The sequence below is a fragment of the Symsagittifera roscoffensis genome, chromosome 5 (assembly GCF_963678635.1).
Source record: "Symsagittifera roscoffensis chromosome 5, txSymRosc1.1, whole genome shotgun sequence".
Classification (NCBI taxonomy): Eukaryota; Metazoa; Xenacoelomorpha; order Acoela; family Convolutidae; genus Symsagittifera; species Symsagittifera roscoffensis.
The window spans coordinates 24,813,644-24,835,117 of record NC_087066.1 but is presented as its reverse complement, the minus strand read 5'-3'; the positions used below and the strand labels follow the sequence as shown (position 1 = coordinate 24,835,117).

At 34.5% G+C, this 21,474-nt stretch overlaps 2 protein-coding genes across 3 annotated transcripts in view; both read left to right on the top strand.

Annotated features, from left to right (window-relative positions):
- The window catches only part of LOC134846999 (metallophosphoesterase 1-like), a 139,423-nt gene extending 133,079 nt beyond the window's left edge, over positions 1-6,344 (top strand). The window contains exons 2-3 of the mRNA XM_063864477.1: positions 4,477-4,712; positions 4,992-6,344. Coding sequence (XP_063720547.1) covers positions 4,538-4,712; positions 4,992-6,088 — 1,272 coding nt within the window. The 5' untranslated portion in view covers positions 4,477-4,537 and the 3' untranslated portion in view covers positions 6,089-6,344. The remainder of the gene's footprint in view (positions 1-4,476; positions 4,713-4,991) is intronic.
- LOC134846998 (sec1 family domain-containing protein 1-like) overlaps positions 1-20,430 on the top strand; it is a 541,294-nt gene extending 520,864 nt beyond the window's left edge. For both annotated transcript variants that reach the window (XM_063864476.1, XM_063864474.1), the window contains exons 12-15: positions 7,937-8,350; positions 13,030-13,269; positions 13,422-13,490; positions 20,222-20,430. In XM_063864476.1, the coding sequence (XP_063720546.1) occupies positions 7,937-8,350; positions 13,030-13,269; positions 13,422-13,490; positions 20,222-20,245 (747 nt within the window). In that variant the 3' untranslated portion in view covers positions 20,246-20,430. The remainder of the gene's footprint in view (positions 1-7,936; positions 8,351-13,029; positions 13,270-13,421; positions 13,491-20,221) is intronic.
- The last annotated feature ends 1,044 nt before the right edge of the window (positions 20,431-21,474 follow it).

Below are 21,474 nucleotides of genomic sequence, written 5' to 3'. Positions count from 1 at the left end.
TTGGTAATTTTTTTTTCAAATTGACTGATACTGCTAATGCGTCATAATTGACTTGCGTCAATTAGCAATTATTTAGACTCATAATTGGCTTGCGTCACTTAAGAAATTTTGTAGACTCGAAGTTTTACTCATTCAGTTTTTCCCAGTAGCGTTATCGGTCTTATTTTTGCTTGTGCATGCGAAGTGCAACTTCGCCTCTGTGTAAAATCTCTGTTTCGGAAATTGTCCAACTCTGTATTTTGGCTTGATAGTTTTCAGTTTCTTACATGCAATGTGATTGCCTATGATTAGTATTTGGCTGAACTTTTGCTCAAGAAATGAGACTCGAAATCCGGAGGTTGGAATCCATTGCGTACCACAAATTTTGTTCTACAAGTTTTTTTCTCATTGAAACTCGATTAAAGTAATTCAGATTCTTGTATTGTTCGTGATATTTTTTTTTCAGGAATTTTGCTCACGCTCATTTGTGATTTTGGGATTACATTGATCCAGTTTTCTCAAATTGGTTTCAATTTAACAACAAAGTATCAATCAGAATTTGCTTCTGAAGTTCAAAAGGTTTCAAGGCCATTAGTTTTTTGAAGTTTGAAAGTTGAAATTTTTTTTTTTGAAAAAAAAGTCAGTATTTCAGACTCTTATATAGGTTGTGATGATTTCTTTTGGAAAAGTCTTAAAATTTGTTCAGGCTCAACTTTACTTTTGGCGGTTTGACTTTTGAGTTCTTTCCAAGGTAATTAATTTGCTCTCCTTTGTTAGAAGGAAGACAAACTCCACTATTAAACAACAAAAGTGTAAAGTTCATGAAAAACGAGATCGACTTTTAGATCGACTTTTAGTATCTGTTTTCATAGTTATGTTGCGTGTTATTATGGCTAAATGGGTAATGTTACGATGTAAAGTATGAAGAACAAATCTAGTCACAATAGATAGTTTGTTCACCTTGCCAAGTTTTATTGCATTATACCGTTAAAATGCTTTTTACTCATGTGGTCCGGAATATGATACTACATGGCTACTTTTCTTGTTTCCAACCTAAGTCGCATTTATTTGTGCTATGTTTGTTTGGTGGTTCTTTTGCAGCAGGCAGCATTGGCATTTTAATGCAAGTGCTTCGATATTTGACTAGTAATAAGTTAAAAAAGCTGACGCATTTTTAAATTCATCAATTAGACCAAAAAAGCAATTTGTCGCATACAACAGTACAATCATTAGACCAGCAAAGCTTGGGTTATAGTATGAATTACCTTTTTTTCCAACCTTAGTCGCAAATATTGTTGCGACGCAAATATTGTTGTGACAAAATGTGTTCATTTTGATCAATAACCAGCTATTAAGTACAGCCAATGCTAAGGATATTATTAACACAGACTATTATATTACTAATAGCATTTCAGCTCCAAGGTATCATGGATCTGTAGCGTAGAGGTAGGAAAGGAGACCCGCAGCAAATTAAGAGGCGGCAGGGTCAGATATTTTTGAACTTTTTCATATACTAGTTAAAATGCGTCCGCTCTATAAATTGAGGCATGTTACTTGGTAATTTTTTTTTCAAATTGACTGATACTGCTAATGCGTCATAATTGACTTGCGTCAATTAGCAATTATTTAGACTCATAATTGGCTTGCGTCACTTAAGAAATTTTGTAGACTCGAAGTTTTACTCATTCAGTTTTTCCCAGTAGCGTTATCGGTCTTATTTTTGCTTGTGCATGCGAAGTGCAACTTCGCCTCTGTGTAAAATCTCTGTTTCGGAAATTTTCCAACTCTGTATTTTGGCTTGATAGTTTTCAGTTTCTTACATGCAATGTGATTGCCTATGATTAGTATTTGGCTGAACTTTTGCTCAAGAAATGAGACTCGAAATCCGGAGGTTGGAATCCATTGCGTACCACAAATTTTGTTCTACAAGTTTTTTTCTCATTGAAACTCGATTAAAGTAATTCAGATTCTTGTATTGTTCGTGATATTTTTTTTTCAGGAATTTTGCTCACGCTCATTTGTGATTTTGGGATTACATTGATCCAGTTTTCTCAAATTGGTTTCAATTTAACAACAAAGTATCAATCAGAATTTGCTTCTGAAGTTCAAAAGGTTTCAAGGCCATTAGTTTTTTGAAGTTTGAAAGTTGAAATTTTTTTTTTTGAAAAAAAAGTCAGTATTTCAGACTCTTATATAGGTTGTGATGATTTCTTTTGGAAAAGTCTTAAAATTTGTTCAGGCTCAACTTTACTTTTGGCGGTTTGACTTTTGAGTTCTTTCCAAGGTAATTAATTTGCTCTCCTTTGTTAGAAGGAAGACAAACTCCACTATTAAACAACAAAAGTGTAAAGTTCATGAAAAACGAGATCGACTTTTAGTTTCGAAAAATGGAATTCAATTTTCTTGCGGAATAGTAAGTTTCTCTATTGATCCAGTTTTCTCTATTTGGCTTAACTCTAGCAAAAAAATGTCCATAATAAATAGTCTTAGAAATTCAAAGAGCTTAAAAACCATATATTTTTTCTTTGAAATCGAAAAGTTGATTATTTTCAAAAAAAAGTCAGTTTTTTTTGGTTTATTTGCGTTTATTGACTCTCCCAACTGTCTCCTGGCTAGGTTTTTACTTGATAGTGTGTCTCTTTAGTTGTGTTTGCAAAGTGGAGCTTTGCCTCTGTGTTCAAAACTGAATTTCAAAAGAAGAGGAAGTAGAAAAGGGCAATTAAATTTTAAATTTCTGCAAAAAGTATTGAACGGCTTTTTTTTCATTAGATCAACTGATTCTTTTTAAGATGATAAATTACCAAATAACAAAGTGAGGACACTTAATTAGCTAGTTTGGTAGTTTCATGAAAGTCCTAATGGAATTACTCTGAATACAAAATTGGAAATGTAGAACAAAAACGTCAATTTATTAGAGTCTCGAAAATAGAGTTTAGTTTTTCGAAGGCATTCAACGTACTGAAGACACCAGTATAGGGCGTTATGTGTTTTCTCATCGAAAATTCTTAAATCTTGTTCACCCTCAAATTTGATTTTTCGTGGTTTGACTTTTGATTTTTTTCAAGTTTACTTCATTTCCTTTGTTAAAAAGAAGGCAAGCACCACTATCGAACAGCAAAAGTGTTAGGTCATGAAAAACATGATCGATATCTAGTATCGAAAGTGGTTTTAATTTTCAGATTTCCTAGGGCAATAAAAAACATTGCCTATTGATCCAGTTTTCTCAAACTGAGTTAGTTTATCAATCATAATTTGTTCTTGACATTCAAAGAGCTTTAAAACCATATATTTTTTCTTTGAAATCGAAAAGTTGATTATTTTCAAAAAAAAAGTCAGTATTTTTTTGTTTTATTTGCGTTTATTGACTCTCCCAACTGTCTCCTGGCTAGGTTTTTACTTGATAGTGTGTCTGTTTAGTTGTGTTTGCAAAGTGGAGCTTTGCCTCTGTGTTCAAAACTGAATTTCAAAAGAAGAGGAAGTAGAAAAGGGCAATTAAATTTTAAATTTCTGCAAAAAGTATTGAACGGCTTTTTTTTTATTAGATCAACTGATTCTTTTTAAGATGATAAATTACCAAATAACAAAGTGAGGACACTTAATTAGCTAGTGTGGTAGTTTCATGAAAGTCCTAAAGGAATTACTCTGAATACAAAATTGGAAATGTAGAACAAAAACGTCAATTTATTAGAGTCTCGAAAATAGAGTTTAGTTTTTCGAAGGCATTCAACGTACTGAAGACACCAGTATAGGGCGTTATGTGTTTTGTCATCGAAAATTCTTAAATCTTGTTCACGCTCAAATTTGATTTTTCGTGGTTTGACTTTTGATTTTTTTCAAGTTTACTTCATTTCCTTTGTTAAAAAGAAGGCAAGCACCACTATCGAACAGCAAAAGTGTTTGGTCATGAAAAACATGATCGATATCTAGTATCGAAAGTGGTTTTAATTTTCAGATTTCCTAGGGCAATAAAAAACATTGCCTATTGATCCAGTTTTCTCAAACTGAGTTAGTTTATCAATCATAATTTGTTCTTGACATTCAAAGAGCTTTAAAGCCATATATTTCTTACTTGAAAAATCTAAAGTTTTAATTTTGAACTTCCAAAGTTTCCAAAAAGTAAGTTTTTCTGCATCCTTGCGTTCATTGGCTCTTTTCCAACTATCTGTTGGCTTTGTTTTAAAAGATAAATGTGGTCAAGAAGTTCCCTTAACTTGCAATGAGACTAGCTCATCAATCATAATTGGGTTATTATTGCTTTTCTTGGTCACTCTATTGTTTTTTATGACTCTCAGGACCAAACAAACGAAAGTTTGTGAAAATATAAATGTTCATTCAAATTATTTTCTGATTTTATCCTACGTTCAAATATTTTGTTTCTATGTGATTATCAAATTGATAAGAAAGGAGATCTCTTAGAATAGTCGTTCTGTAATATCAAACAACTTTTTTTTATCTGGACTATTGTCTCTGTTTAGCACGGTTTTGATGATTTCAGTTAGGAATGAAGTTTTAGCTGGCTCGTTTTTAACACAATTAATTGTTTTGATTTTCATCTGGAATGGTCGTGATGTGGAGTGAGAAGGCAAAATCCAACTTGTGCCGTAGTCTGGTTGTTTTTAATGTCACTTTAGCTGTTTCCCTTCTGGTATGTGAGTGGCTCATTTTCGAAGTGGCAATCATGTTCTGTGAAGTGCCTCATCTTCCATTAGAGGACAGTCAAACCAATCGTCAAGGTGAGAAATAAGACCTATATTTCATGCTATTTTAAAGATTTCAAATGTTTAAATTGCATCCAAAACGTTGCTTTTTTAAAATCCAAATCAACAGTGACATTTTCTGTCCTGACCATTTTGGCAGTTTCCTGCACCTAGAAATTACCATGTACGGTCTTATTTCTGTATATGGCTGCATGAAACGAAAAACTATTATACATGAAATGTGTGTTTTGTAATCGAATAATCTATGATTTCAAAAGGGCGTTTTTCGAAAGATAGACTTTGTGTTTTAATTAGGTATTGTAGCTGACGACGCCCAGTTGAAAGTGATGATGATAGCTGATCTTCATCTCATTGGCCAGTTATTGGGTAATTCGATAGACAGATTGAAACGTGAGAGCCAGATGCGAACAGCCTTCCACACTGCAGTGCGCCAGCTGGAACCGGATCTCATTTTTATCCTGGGAGATATTCTGGACGAAGGAAAATGGTCTTTCTTGCCTGAAGATTTCAGAAGGACAACTGGAAGATATAGGAAGTACTTCTCTCGTTATGTCAACTCTATGGCAACTAAAAAGAAAATAGACTTGCATGTGTTGACTGGGAATCATGACGTAGGGTTCCATTATGATGTCGATAATATAAAAGTGCATCGATTTGAAAAGAGTTTCAACGCAAGTAAAGTCAAGTTTGTATCAGAAAAAGGAGTCAACTTCTTGCTGCTTAACAGCGTGCTTATGCGAAATGATTCGTGTGCTCTGTGTTTGGAAACTCAGAAGCAGTTAAGAGAAGCGAAAGCCGTTCTAGATTGCATTCAAATCAGTTCTAAGAAGTCTATTTCAAAGAAATGTTCAGATTTGGTGAAAAAACACGAAGTTGAAGAGCTGATTCCCGATGTTAAACCAGATAAAATATCTCAGCCAATCATATTGCAGCATTTTCCTCTCTATCGTGCAAATGAATCAAGTTGTTTTTCGGCCGATTGGAACAGCTTGAACTTGAACATATCGAAGCCACTAGAACAAGATTGGGACGTACTTTCGAAACAAACTTCGAGAAATCTAGTCGACATGTTCAACCCACGGCTAGTGTTCAGTGGTCATTCGCATTACAACTGTGAAATATGGCACAGATATTTTGCTGATCAAAGGCGAAAAGTTCTGGAAGTAACTGTTAATTCATTCTCGTGGCGAAATAACGACAACCCTAAAATACTGCTGCTAACTATAGATCGAAATAGTTATACTTATTCTCTCTGTCACTTGCCTCGTGAAAGCGCCCAATTCGCTATATATTGTCTTCTTTGGGGCTACAGCTTAATTTACATTGTCAGAAAATGTAGGAATGCGAACGTTCATTATTTTCCACGATTGTGGAAAACCAAATCTGTTTGAATATTTATATTTGAAAAAAAAACTGATTGTTTTGAGTATCTGTACATAATGTTTAACTGGCTTCAAAGGGACCACTGAATTGTGTTAAATTTGAAGCTTTCTGATTTCTTTTAACTTTTGACTGCGGTTAGTTTTTAAGTGTAGGTTTTCAGATTTTCCTCAACAACTGTTACGTTACAAGTTGAAGCTTCTACGAGTTCATTAAAATGAAGTGTGACTTGGCATGACAGCGTTTTGTAAACAAAAAGAACCGTGATGAGCAGTAGCGTGCCGAGGGGGAGGGGGTATTGGACCGCCCCCTCAGTTCTGGTTGCCAAATTTTTTCAAAGGGTCCTCCTTTGGTATAATTTTATGACATCCATTTTTGGCTGACCAACCTCAAAATTTTTCTAAAAGAGCCTCGGTGCCAATATAACTAATTTTTTTGTCAAATTTTCGAAAAAGTGCCCAAAAACGCCGTTTTTTAATTTTTGCTTCGGCGCAGAAAATTTTTAAACAAAACAAGATCCTTATAGTATTTTCGGAGAGCTCCGAAAATCAAATCAGTCGAACTAAAAAAAAGGTCTGCAAATATTTTAAAACTTTTCAAACAACCGCCCCCTCACCCAGAAAAATTTCTGCGCACGCCACTGGCGATGAGAGTAGATTAAGAATATTTATTGACAAGGGAAAGGGACGACATGCGAGTTGTTCAGCTCTTCGCGGAGAACCGCTGTTGTGCCCCTGGTTAAGATCTACATGCTATTTTTTGGACTATTTTTCGGGGCAGGGTTGGCAAAATGTAAGTTAAAAACAAAAATAACAAACTAACTGTTATTTATCGAAAAAAAAACATGTTATTTTTGTTAAATTGTTAATTAAATTAACATATCAACAAGAGTTGAGTTTCTTGAACAGAAACGCCAACTTTCCGGCTTTTTCAACGCCGAGTCGAGCACGAAGCTTAGGGTTAGGTCCTAAGGAAGCTTATGGCGGAGGTCCATCCAAATTTCAAAAACATCCCCCAGATCCATCCAAATTTCAAAAACATCTCCGCGAGCCTCCTACTGTTGGGTATTTTCACTCCAGGTTTCAGTTGCTGAAGTAATTTCCCAAACTCCTTGTTCTCCAGTAAGAATTACTCATATTTCTAAGAAATAGCTAGCATCACTGTTAGAAACTATAAATAACACTAAGTTAAATTCAATGTTAAATAACATGCCAACCCTGTTTCGGGGCTGGGTAATATTGCCTCACCATCAAGCAACGAGCACGGATCATGGCGGGCCTCGAACGTCTGACCTTTCGATTGAGCGGCGGAGACGTAGCAACTTCACCGCTGCTCCCCTGGTAGATAATTGGGTATCGACATAGGCAAATTTTATCCAAAAAAATCGCATTAGGGAAAGTTTCTAAGAATTTTTTCGACTGGAGTTTGATATTACTTGAATTTCAATTGGCACTTGTTGATAAATTGTAATTCTAAACCCTCAATTCTCTTTTTTCTTTTCTTTAGTTCTCTGAAATGTATTTTCCTTTATACGAATTCTTTTAGATAATTGAAAAAATCTCTTGTCTTTACTTATTCTCTGTAGTAACTATGATAGCAATTGTAGCCAAAAATACCTTTATTCGAAGTTTGAGGGAAGTTTTTGTTGGCATTTGTGCTGCTTCGTGAATCATAATATTGGCGTTTATAAAGCACTTAACTGCCGACCTAACTTTTTCATCATAAAAGTTCCTGGAAATGAGAGCAACGCGAGAGCAAGTGACTTGTTTGAACTCAGACTTCTTCCATTTGGTTTTATTTAAAAAAAAAGGCATCAACTTTGGTCTCTACTTTGGCTATGTTTGTTTTTTGGTGTTTAGGAGAAGATCCTGAGCAAAGGTGCCGCTAGTCTGGACAAGCCTTTGAACTCGTTCCTCCAAGACGGCGAATTGGAACCGGAAGACAAAGTGCGTCTATTCGTGATATACCTTCTCACGCGGCAGTCGGGGGATGAACAGACAAATGGAGGTAAACTATCTACAGCCGAAATCGACTCGTACTGCGCCGAGCTGGAGGCATCGGGCTGCGACATTCGGCCGGTGAATTACATCCGAAAGTGGATGTCGATTAACTCCATGGGAAATGTGATGGCGGTAGGGCGTGCAGGGGCAAAACAGTCGTCGCTGTATACGGGAGGAGGTAATTTGGGCACGGCCAAGATGTTCTCAAATCTCTTGTCACAGGGATCTCAATTTGTAATGGAAGGCGTGAAGAATTTCGTACTCACGCAGAGGGTAAGTGATAAATTTCTTGTATGATAACTTTTTCGAAATCATTTCCGGTGCCTAAATTATCTTCCGCCATTTGTTGGCGAGTTAACTAGTTGAGAGTCGGTGAATATAGTTAGTCTATTATATAGGTGCTGATGATTTTTTTTTCGTTTTTTTAAGGACATTTGATCAGGCTAAAATGTACTTTATCGCGGTTTGAATTTTTTTTTTCAAATTTAGTTCATTTCATTTGTTAAAAGGAAGCCAAACTCCACTTTCGAACAGCAAAAGGTTGAAGGTCACGAAGAACAGCAAAAAATGTACCCCTTGAACCATTTTTCTTTAACTGGTTGAATTAAATCATTAAGTGTTCAAAAAACCGCTCACAATTTTTTTTCAGTTTTCTTGCGTTCGTTTCTGGTTCCGACTGTAAGTTGACCGTTTTTCACTGTCATGCATCCACATGAAACTTATTTGTCAATTCTATGTATGAAGACCAAAAGTGGTTGATGTAAATGTTGATAAAAAAGTTTTTACAAACAAAATAAGCCGGTTGTTGGGAAAGTAGCACAGAATGTTCCTACCACGGTAATTTTTGGAAGAAAAGTGGTGAACCTTGAGTTTCATATTGAAAAAAGAAGTTTTTTTTTCAAATAAGACCATTATCTCGGATTTTGAATTGGATTGAAGTTAAGCTACAGAAAGCGCTAAAACTGTTAAAACCGTTCCTAAAAAGTTAAGGGGATAAGGAAGTGTAAATCAGAAGTTCAGTCTAAAAAAGAAATATATGCTGACATTTTTCCTACACTCGACTGATTTGTTTAAGATGTAATGATAGTAGATTAAGATTTAAGACTCTTCTATAGGTCGTGATGTTTCAATTTTGAAGTTTTTTGACGAAAACTCTTAAATTTTGTTCATGCTCAAGTTCGATTTATCGCGGTCTGACTTTTGATTTCTTCAAGGTTCAATAATTTAGATTATATTGCAAAAAAGAAGTAAAAGTATGCTCTACAATTACCAAACTGGAGTTCAAAGTTATTTTCTGCTTTGTTACCGCTTGGTAAACTTTCTTACGATTCTAATTTTGCGTTATTTTGTCTTGACTTATTTTGTTTCAAAACTAGCCTGATTCAAATTGATATCTATTTTTTTTCGACATTTTCGTTTTTTTCCTTTCTTCTTTTGTTATCCAAGTGGTGAGATTCTCAGCTTCGCCTGTGTAGTAGAATACGTCTCTCAACTTGGATTTCTTGACCTATAGTTCCTTGACACTCTGAATTTGCATGTTTAGCCTCCAAATATGACTGCTGAAAGCGTTTGGTCTTTCGAGTTATGACGGTTTTTATGATTGATGATAGTGATATAAAAACACTAATTTTTGATATCCACAGCCCTAATGTGGAATGCTGTTATGGTACACACAGAGGTTGCAAATCTGCTCTCTTCCAAATATCACTGCAAAAAAAAATATTTAACATCCGAGATTTGATGTTTTAATGATATTTTCTAAAAAGTTTCTGAAAAAAGTTATAAAAAAGGTTTTCAGAGTTTGCTAAGTTCAATCCTGTTTTATGGTGCTGTCAACTCAATCCTGAGTTTGCCTAGGGGCAACAAGTTTGTCATTATTTTCAACTTCTCAACAAACTTGAATTATTTTTTGAAATTTTCAGTAAAATAAAGATTTTTTTTTATTTCAAGTTGAAATAAAGGCAGTTTTTCATTTTACGCTGATCACTATAGTGCTAAACTTATATTATAACTAAAGCGCATGTTCTAGCTATATAAAATAAGAACAAATTATGAGTGAAATTAGTTACATCCAAGAGTCCTAATCTTTGTGGTTCTTGATCTGGATATCCAAGTTCGAGCTACGTAGTCTACAAATTTTGAGGTGATTGGGTGTCAATGAACGGATTAAAATCTTGTATTTAGGCCGTGTGGTTATTTTTTCCAGGTTAAGCTCTTTAAGCTTGCGACAAACAAGGGTATTGCAACCGGGGACTAAACTTGTTTTCCCCTAATAAAACATTGTTCACAGAATCGTCAAATGGTAAATTATATAACCGCTGAATCAATAGCATAGTTCAAGTGTATAAACTGCACATTTACCTTGGGTAAACGTTAAAAGTTGAACAGTAATTTTAATCTGTACTAAAAAAATTTTGTAGATTTTTGGCACTGGTCGATCAGCTCTATTTCTGTCAGCTTAATTTCATTATTACACAATCAAAGCTTGTGTGATGCTATGAACTCTCTTTTTTTCAACCTAAGTCGCAAATATTAGTGTTCATTTTGAAAGTGTTCATTTTGATCAATAACCAGCTATAAAGTATAGCCAATGCTTAGGATTCTAATACAGACTATTATATTACAAATAGCACTTTAGCTCTAAGGTATCATGGATCTGTAGCTTAGAGGTAGGGAAGGAGACCCGCAACAAAATAAGAGGGTTCGAACCTGGGCAGGGTCGAATATTTTTGAACTTTTTAGTATAATATTTATAATGCGTCCGCTCTATAAATTGAGGCGTGTTAGTTAGTGTTTTCAAATTGACTGGTACTGCTAATGCGCCATAACTGGCTTGCATCACTTAACAATTATGTAGATTCATAATTGGCTTGCGTCACTTAAGAAATTTTGTAGACTCGAAGTTTTACTCATTCAGTTTTTCCCAGTAGCGTTATTGGTCATATTTTGCTTGTGTATGCGATGTTCAACTTCGCCTCTGTGTTAACCTTTGTTAATATGGTTGCGGCCCGCTGTAGTTGTTACGCTTTGGAATACCAAGCGTTAGCAAATCGGAATGTAGGTTTCTTTCACATTAATTAGTTTGACAATATAATTTAACCCTTTGCTCACTTATTTCAGTAGTATATAGAGATGCCTGTTTGGCCTGCTAAGCTTCGAGGTAAGGTCTTTGCTTGAGACAACAAATGTAATGGGATCGATACTGGCCAGGAGCTGGTTTTTAATAAAATGTTTTTTTTTTCGGCGCGTCGTGTGTTTGCTCAAGAATTGTCGACTTTGTTACCGCTTTGTCGGTTTGCTCCGTTGGTTATTTAACCAGCATTTTAAAAAAATTCAAGGCAAAATCAAGATAATTGAAGAAAAGTTTCTTTAGATTAACTTTTGATCTTTTTGCAAAAAATTTTTTGCTGCCTTTATCTCTACTTCAGTCGATCAACTCAATTTCAGTCGATTAGTTGGTCATGCTATGTGTATGTGTTAAATCGCAATTAGTGCGAAGAATTATTTCGTTTTTGCTTCAAAAGTTTCTAAAGGTGCGGGTAATTCAGATCCAAGATATTGCTTTTTTGGGATTTTTATAAGTTTTTGTTTTGTTTATAGATTTGTAGGTTCATCTGTAAGTAGTGATAGTCGTTCACTTTCATATCGCAAGTGGTGCGAAGCTGTGCTTTGCCTCTGTCTAAAAATTTTATTTTTGCGGATTGACTTTTAATTACTTAAGTTCTCAAATTCATTTGATAAAGGGAAATCAATTACATTCAACTATCTCGCAAGTATAAAACACGCGGAAAAATGCGAAAATTTAGGTTTCGAAGGTGGATTTTGGTTTTCAAAATTTGCAGTGGAATAAAGATTCTCTTAAAACTGTTTCTCTCTAGTTTTCTCTGATTTGTGTGATATATAAGGGGAGCAGTGGTGAAGTGGTTACGTCTCCGCCTCTCAATTGAAAGGTCGGATGTTCGAGGCCCACCATGATCCGTGCTCGTTGCTTGAGGGTGAGGCGACATTACCCAGCCCAGAAAAATAACCAAAAAATGACATGTAGTTCTTAAGCAGAGGCACAACAGCTGTTCGCGGTGATGAGCTGTACAGCTCGTATGTTGGTCATATCCCTCGTGGATAAATGATCTTAAATATGTTTTTCTCCGATTTCATTACGCTTGCGATTATTGAAACTACTATTCTCTCTTGGCTATGTTTTAAAGTTGATTTTTTACGAGGGTAATTTTCGCTAATTTGCGAAGTGATGCTCCGCGTCTGTTTGTGATAACACACTTGATAACACTCATTTTTTTGAGATACTCTAGGTCACATATTCTTACCACTATGTGAGTGGTCAGAACAAATTGGATGTAATCAAAAAATTAGGAAACGTTGCGGGTTGGAAAACGGAATGGTTTCAAGAACTAATTGATTGGCGGAGGATATGAGAGGAATTTTTTTCTTTGAAATTCGAAAATTGAGATTTTTTTCAACAAAATCAGTGTTTTTTTTCTGTTTACTTGGGTTCATTACTCTTTTCCAACTTCAGTTGGCTATGTTTTTTTCCACGCTAATCAGGTACCACAAACAATCATCGGAATGAGTAGAGTGATATATCATATTAAAGCTCTTTCAGTCGTGATAAGAACGACATTAAAAAATTTCCAAAAATTTTAATTTTTCACAGTGTCGAGAAAAACAGTATTGAAAATTTTGATTTTTCGTCGAATTTCGAGTGAGTATGCTTAATTGTGCTTCATTAAGAAAGTTTACAATAACTTTTTATGCCTAATTTTGGTTTCATACGAGTAAAATTAGTCTTTGGAGGGTTTTTAACGCCTTTTTGATAATAAAAATCTTCGATAACAATCTGCAAAAAAAATTGAAACTTATTTGGATTTTAAATTTTTTTTTGTTTTTTTTTTGTTTTTCTAGTCATTGTGTATTAAATTGCTATATGCACATTTCAGAAACTACCCGTGAGTCGAGTAGTGCAAAATTTGATGGAAAACAAGAGCGGTCTGAACACTGAAGTTGATGAATACGAGTATCTGGATCCAAAAGTGGCCCCTAGATCATCAGTCGGGGGAGAGGGGGGTGCGGCTGGAGACATACCCAGGACGAAGAATGCATTCAATGAGGCTATTGTGTTCATGGTGGGAGGCGGAAACTATATTGAGTATCAGAATTTAGTGGACCTATTCAATAACGTAAGTGAAGCTAAGTATGTGTGCCGTTATTTAGCAGTCATTATGTGTGAAAAGTTTGAAGCACATCAAACTATTTTAGTTTTTTGAGATGGACAATTTTATGACGATTGAATTTATTCCCGTGCTTGTTGACGTTTGTGATGATGTTTCAGGGTAAAAGTGGAAAGAAGGTTTTGTATGGGTGTACTGAGCTGTCCAACGGAAGGGATTTCCTTAAGCAGGTTAGACATCCTACATCTAGTTGACTTGGTATAATTTTTGTGCCGCTGATTCATAACTTGCCCATTCTTTTTCTTGTAGTCATCATTTTTTTTTCTTTGTTAAAGTAATTCTAAAAGAGCTATTTTGTTTTGTAAAGAGCATCTTCGCTTCCATATTGAAAACATTTCAGCTTATAAGTGTTTTATTTTTTTTTGTGGGTGTGAAGTCAAACATTGTTTTGACAAACTAGGTATGCTTTTAACATAACATTGCGAGCAGCAACAGTCACTTGATGTGGCGAGCCAACTTTTTTGCCAACCCAACTCCAAAATGAACGTTCTCATTTTGGTGACATTTGGTTGCATAGTAAGATAGCAGTTTAATTGCATAAAGTATCAAATTCATGAGTCACTTGGTTTTGTTGATTAATGTAAGCGTTAGTGTCACAGTTTTGTGGGACAGTCGACTTGGATGTCCGAGGACTGAGTTTCGATTCCCGTGGAGGTCATATTTTTTTAAAGTTCATTTCCTTTTTATTTTCTTGTTTTTTCTTTATTAACTCTTTGTGATTTTTACAGCTAGCTTTTGCTTTTTCTCGGTTGTGTTTGCTTCGCCTCTGTTATTTATTCATTTTGCTATGAAAAGTTAAGTGCATCAAAGTATTTAACAATGTTCCTGATAAGCATCTACTTCATCTCTCCACACTTCCCAGAAACACCGACACAAATAGGAACAAAAGCAACTGGCAACTCAATTTTTAATCAATTAAGATGGTGGCAGTATTTTTGAAGATTCATTCGATACCTCACTCGGCATCTTATAGTAACATAAGGAACTGGGTCTTCGGAATTTGTCTTGGACGCTTTACGTGGATCAAGATTTTTCAGCCTATCGACATTGTTTTTTTTCTGCATCTTTAGACCTCTTTAGCTAGCAGCGCAAAAGATAACTGAAAGGATAATACAGTCCTGATTTAAATTATCCGGACGAGATGCACAAAACTTGAAATATAGAACGAATTTTCCTCAAATTGTTTGATTTATACAAAAATCTTGAAGACAGTACTTGCTTAGAATTTCAACAGAATTTTTTATGGTGCAATTTTTTTTTCTCGAAATTTGGGCCCTGAATGTTACCCCATAAAAGGATTGTTTTTGGCTTTTTTAGTCAATGCAAAATTAAGCCGTAACTACTGGGTCAATTACTGACAAGATAATGTCAAAATGAGCCTTTTATAGAGCCTAACAAACCTTAAGAAGAGTATAATGTCCCAGAAAACGAATAATTTAATTTATTTTTGTTTCATAGATAAATATGACATTTTTAGTATAAAATACCAGGTAGTATTTGAAACTAATTTTTACACAAGCGAAGCGTAGTGTATTACGAAGAATTTTTCGACCTAAGTCGCAACTAAAATGCTCATTTAGTGGCAGTTTTGGTATATTTCAATTTAATTATGTTGCAGCCTATTAATCCTATGAAGTTTAATCGATTTTGTTGTTGCTTTTTTGGCTAGTGCTAGGTCTTGTTTGAAGAGAAGAAAATGCTTGGAATTAGTTGTTTTTTTGCGAAGCTTTTCGAAAGTTTTTCCATTTTTTGCAGAAATTTCATTTTTTCTCAACTACTGTATGGTTTTTCAAAAAAAATGGTGCCAGTGTACAAACCTACTGATCTTCTATGTGCCTGCATAATTAGCTAGTCTCTCTTCATTCTACAGTACGTTCTACGGCCTTCGAAAGTTTCAGAAGAGGGATTTGTGACTGACCTTTTTTATTTGAATTTTTTCATTTTCTGAGATAAAGGTTTCTGAGATTCAAATCTGAGATTAAGGTTTCAATTAAAAGAACAAATCATGGGGATCTCCTTTTTTAAGCGGTTATTCCTCAATTTTGGTAGAAAAAAGGTTTTGGACTCAAACAAGCCAATTTTTCGACAAAAACTACTCGGATTTTAAGAGTTTTACCGAAGAAACAAATCAGTTGTATGAATCTTCCCTGCGCAAGCGGCCATGCTCTGCGTTCTGAAAAAATATGGCGTTTGAAAATGTTCAATTTTTGAAATTTTGCCCAATTTTTTGGAAACTTTTTCTCTCAAAATTTAACCTGCTGATTTCGATGTTGATATTTCATTCAAACGAAGATGGTGCTTAGATGTTCCCTGTTTAATCTGTTTTAAATTTTTTTCTTAAGAACAGACTATATGGACTTCAGGAAAATCCAATTTTTGAAATTTTTACAGTTTTTTTCATCACAATCTCAAAATTACTACTTGAATTTGATATTAAGAGTTCAATCTAACAATCGGGGCGTGGAAATCTTCCCTGCATAAGAAGTTGCTCCCGTGCTTAAGTACAGAAAAGTTAATGGGTTTAGGAAAAGTGAAGTTTTTGGTTTCGAAAACTACCCAGCCAAATCTGAAACAAAGAATTCAAATGAAAGAGCGATCAGCAGTTTTCTCCGTTGAATAACCAAATAATGTCCTAATTAAGCAAAGAAGTTACTAGGCTTTTGCGTAAAGTTCATTTTTTTAAATATTGAAAATTACGCATTTTCGTATCAGTACAATATATGATTAAAGATTTTGTTTTCCTCGCTTGTGTTTGCGAAGCGCAGCTTCGCCTCTGTGTAAAATGTTTTTGCTCAAATTTAAGAAGCACAGTTTGATATAATTTTGTCAGTAATTGACCCGAAGTTTCCGCGTTGTTTTGGATTGACTAAAAGAGCTGAAAATGATCCTTTTTTGGGGTAAAATTTTGAGCTCGGACTTCGAAAAGAAAGTTTCACCTTATTATTTCTGCTAAATTTCTAAGCAATTTTTGTCTTCGTATTTTTTGTCTAAAATCCAACCCAATTTGATAAAAACGCGTTTAAAATTTTAACTTTTATGTCTATTATCCGGATAATTACACTTGCGAGCTTGCGAACGATAGTGTTTTAGCCCGAACCTTTTGTTTCTTGTAGCCTTACTCGCAAATAAAAGAGTCAATCAAAAGTTCTTTTATTTGGTGGCACTTATGCTATAATTACGATATCTAGTATTTGAAATTTCATAGCATCTGCTCTCTGCTTTATTTGTGGCTAGTGTTTGTAATTTATTAGTCCTCCGTGGCTAAGTGTTTAGTGCAGGAGACTCGTAATATCTAAGTCGCAGATCGAATCCGAGACGTAGGCGAATTCTTGAAAACTCCTTATTGAAAACTCTAATTCAGTAATATTTTTAAATGTAATCTTCATTCTTTTTTTACACTTGCGAGAGCAAGTGTCTTGTAATCGGGAACTAGACTTTTTTCCCGTAAAGAACTATTCTTACACATTTTCAACTTGCTTTATTGTTGAAACTTACCAATTTGCAGTTTCTTTCCAGTTGGCGTGAAGGTAACGCCGTCGATTTTCCACCCAACGGCCTAGAGTTCGAGCCCCGACTGGACCGTGGTTTTTTCAGCATATTGTATCCAATTGAAAACTGTTTTCAGTTTAAGTTGAATTGTCTCACTTTTGTTTTTCTGCTAAAGTTGTGTCGACTTAGTTGTCACGTAACGGATTATGTTTGTATTTGCAAGTGTTGTTTTTTGAAGTTTCAGGAGACTGCTTTTTTTTAAAAAAAATTTGGCTGATTTTGTATCTGCTCAAAGATTGTCGACTTTCTTTCCTCTTCGTAATTTTTGTTCCGTTGCTAATATTACAATCAAATGGCTTGTTTGCCTAGAATTACTGTTTGATAAAAACAGGTTTTATCAAGATGTATGGAGTTAGGGTTTAATTTTTTTAGACGCTTCGAAAATTTTTACTTTTTGCAAATAATTTAGTTTTTTTCTCAAAAATGACTCTTCATGTTTTCAAAAAGGGGTCTCAATGAACAGAGCGCCTAATCCCCTGTGTGGTTTCATAATCCCCCAGTCTTTTTTAACTTTATATTAGTCTACAGCCTTCGAAAAAGTCTGTGGGGGGAATATTTGACTCATACTTTTGGATTATTTTTTCGTTTTCTCAATAGTGACCCTCACAATTTTGAGATTTTGGGGTGAATGGATGTAACGGGCTGTGAGAAGCTCTCCTGATTAATCCTACGCTCAAAATTTCTCACTCAAACCGTTATTCCCCTCGGAAAAACCAGTATTTGTTTTTTTTACAGTTTTTTGAAACTATTGACTTTTCTGGAAAAGTATCATTCTATTCTTGTTTTTGGGTTCAGTCGAATTAACAGATCGTGTGAAGCGCTTCTGTATACGCGGCTACGTCGAATTTTTTTAACATAAAAAGCTCTGATTATCGGAAAACTCATATATTTTTTTTGTTGATCGTTGTTTGGAAACTTTTCTCAATAACGATCCTGTCAAAACTGATATCAAGGGTTAAATCGATACAACAGGTTGTTGAAAGCATACCTGCATAAATGGCTACGTCCAATTTTTGGTAGACTTTCTGAAATTTTGACCATTTTTGGAAATTTTTGTCGAAAACTACCCTGTCAAATCTTAGGTTTAATGTTCAATCTGAGATGAAGGGTTCAATCGAAAAAACCGGTGGCGATCACTTAATTTTTCCCAAGAAAAATGTTGTCCGTGGGAAAATTCTCGTTCTTCTTGCTTATTTTAGAGAAACTACCAAGATTTCGGGCAATGTCCACCTTTTGAAATTTTCCATTGCATGCCGCATCATTATAACGAATTCGAATAATATCAAACAGGTAGCTTTAGCTAGGCTCCTTGTTTTTTTTATCAAGACATACGAAAGTTTTGATTTACCTCAATTTTTCCAGCATTTTTCATTTTAAAAAATTCTGTTGTATCGCAAGTGTTGCGATGCACCGCTTCTCCTCTCTGTCTTAAAAAGTTATGGTTTAGTGCTGAAATGATGCCTTTTCGTGAGAAACTAGTCATCTTATAGTCTGATAAAGAGTTTTTTATAGTCTGATAAAGAGTAATGAACGTAGTGAAGACTCTTATATAGGTCTTGCTGATTTTTTTAAAAGTATTTAAATATTGATGCACTTAGGTATAAGGCAGTTTTTGAGTTCAATTGAAATTCATCTGCTGAAAGTGACGTAAATAGCAAACTCTCAAAATACGAACGTGGAAATGGCGCAAAAAAAACGTGAAAGATTTCTAGTTTCAAAAGTGGAATCTATTATATATTTAAATGAGGGCTTCACTATCTCGCCATGTTTAAGCTTTTTCAACGTATTATTTTCACATGTTTAAGCTATATCGTATATTGCAATGGTTAAGAATTTTTTTTCGATTTTCCAATTTGATTTTAGTGGTTACTTTACCGAGTTCAAATTAAGCAGCCCTATATCGAATTAGGGGTTGCGAATTTGACCTCCAATTTTGAATGCCCGAATCATTTTCATTTTAGCTAACGAGATAAGACGAGTTTTGAGATTTTTTCAAACATTTTCTGAAATTTCAAATAACAAAATAATTTAAAAAACTTGAAATTCCCAACCCTGTAGTTGGGTCCTGTCAGAGTAATCTCAAAGATAACGAATCTTGCCTCCAAGTATGACTGCTCAAATCTTAGTAGTTTTCGAGATATGACGTTTTTTGTTATTTTTTCAAAAATTTTCAGAAAACTTAAATTATTATTGTTCTTTAAACATCTGAAATTCCCAACCCTGTAGTTAGGTCCTGTCAGAGTACTCTCAAGAATTGCCAATCTTGCCTCCAAATATGACTGCCCAATTCTTTGTAGTTTTCGAGATTTGACGTTTTTTGTGATTTTTTTAAAATTTCTCAAAGAACTTATCTACAAAGAAATTCAAAAAATTTGAAACTACCAACTTGATGAAGATACAACCTTATTGTCAGCGTACACCCAGGCGTCTCAAATCTTGCCTCTTAATATGAATGCTCAAATCCTTTTAGTTTCCGAGATAAGACGTTTTTTTTCAGTTTTTTTTTCGGGAAACTTAGGTTTAAAAAAAGTTCACAAAATTTTTGATTCCTAACCCTATAGTAGGGTGCTCTCAGGGACTCTCAGTGGTTGCAAATCTGGCGTCCAAATTTCTCTAGAGGCCCATTAAGTTTTCGAGATGAGGCTTTTAAGTGGGAATTAAAAAAAATTTAAAGTTTGTAATTGGGTGCAGTCAGAGAACACTAAAAGTTTGCAGATGTTGTTTCCAATATATGCGGTTTTTCATGAGTTGTCGAAAAATTTCGAAGCACCGAAGGTGCGTTAAACGCTAGTTTAATTTTAATTTTCCCCAGTGGAATAAAAACTACCTATTGATCCAGTTCTCTCAAGTTGGGTTCATGTTATAAAAAAAAGCGCCAATCATAAATTGTTCTAGAAATTCAAAGAGCTTAAAGGGCATCTATTTTTTTCTTTGAAATTCGAAAGTTGAGATTTTTTTAACGAAAGTCGGTGTTTTTTTTGTGTTTACTTGCTTTCATTAACCCTTTTCGAGTCTTCGATTGGCTATGTTTTCGTTTTCTGGAAATAAAATAATTCTGATGAAATCCTTAAACAATTTCATATTGAGCGAATGAGTCTAGTGGAGTGTCTAGTTTTGAACCTTTCTTCATGAACGAAACTTCTGGCGTAACTCAATGATTTAGATTTTAGTGTTTGAAAAAGTGAAACCTAGATAACTTTTTTACGCTGCGAAGCCCTATTTACTTGCGTTTGAAGGTAACAAAATTAATTCGCTGAATGAAAACATAAAAATTAAATCAAGTTAGTAGTTTTATACGGCTATTCTAATGTGAAGCTCAAGTTCTCAAAGTATTTCCATTTTTCTGTTTCAGCTCTGCTTGCTCGGGTCCGATTGAATTGAAGCGCAATTTTCTGTTAATGAGGGACCCCTCTTTAACTCAATGTTGAACTTGCGAAGCGATACCGATATGCTTCAAGATTTAACTATTTTGGACTGGTTTGTTTAATCTAATCACTGGTGTACGAAATGTTTTATGTAAATATATATCAATCTCAATTTACGATCAAGTAAGACGCTCGATTCCACTTTTTCAAATGAAATTTTCCTCTATGTTTTTGCAAAGTTGGCTTCGCATAGAAAAATTTGGTTTAGTCATTTTAATTTATAACGCGCAATTTCACTCAAGAATCAAATTGAAATTGTATCAAAATTGAGTGAAATGCATCCGAGCTTAAAAAAACAGAATTGAATGAAGACTTTAATGTGCCGCAACTTGAGAGTTGAAAAAATAACTTGTTGTTATAATTGTTTAATAATTGTTTCCCGAAATAAAATAGGCGTAAAAATGAACCAGGATATCCGGTTTATGTGCAAGTTGCACAGAATGTTCCGGGCACATTCATTAAAAAAGCTGTGTTTCTATGCATGGTGTGAGGGAAGAACTATTCGAACGCGTAGAACGTTAGTGAATTAGACATGATCGGCAAAGCTGTCTTCGAAAAATTTCCCTGAAGTTAATGTTTTGATTTTTTTTTAAATTTATTGCCAAGAATTCATTAAATGACGCTTCCAAAAGTACTTTTAGTCTTTATAAGGCCTACTCGCTCGCTTTTCTTGCTAGAAGTTGGACTAAAACTCATAAATTTCGAACAATTTTTCTCAACATGGGGACAACTTTTTGTATCTTTTTAAGGTAGTTTGAATCACGACTAATAAGATATATCACTCGACGCACTCAGATGATTGTGTAGTACCTGATTGAAGAAAAAACTAAAATACACCCAAAGACAAAGCTCCTCCTACATGCAGTAGTAGGAACAACAAAGCTGCCCATGACTTGCTGCACAAAAGTATATACCATTGTTCAGAAAAAAACAAGTTGTTGAAAAAATATCATAATTTTAGGAAAACCTATAAGATTTTTAAGATAATCTAATCGTATTAAAACTCAAGACCATTTTTGTTCTAAGCATAGACGAATACGTAGTAACTGGAATTTGATATGCTGATAAAGTAAGCAGGTGTCCACCAGGCAGAACAGTCCTCTGAAAATTTGGTTATACGAAAAAAATATCGGTAATTGCAAGGGAAAAATTTAAAGACGTTTTCGTGAACAATATAGTT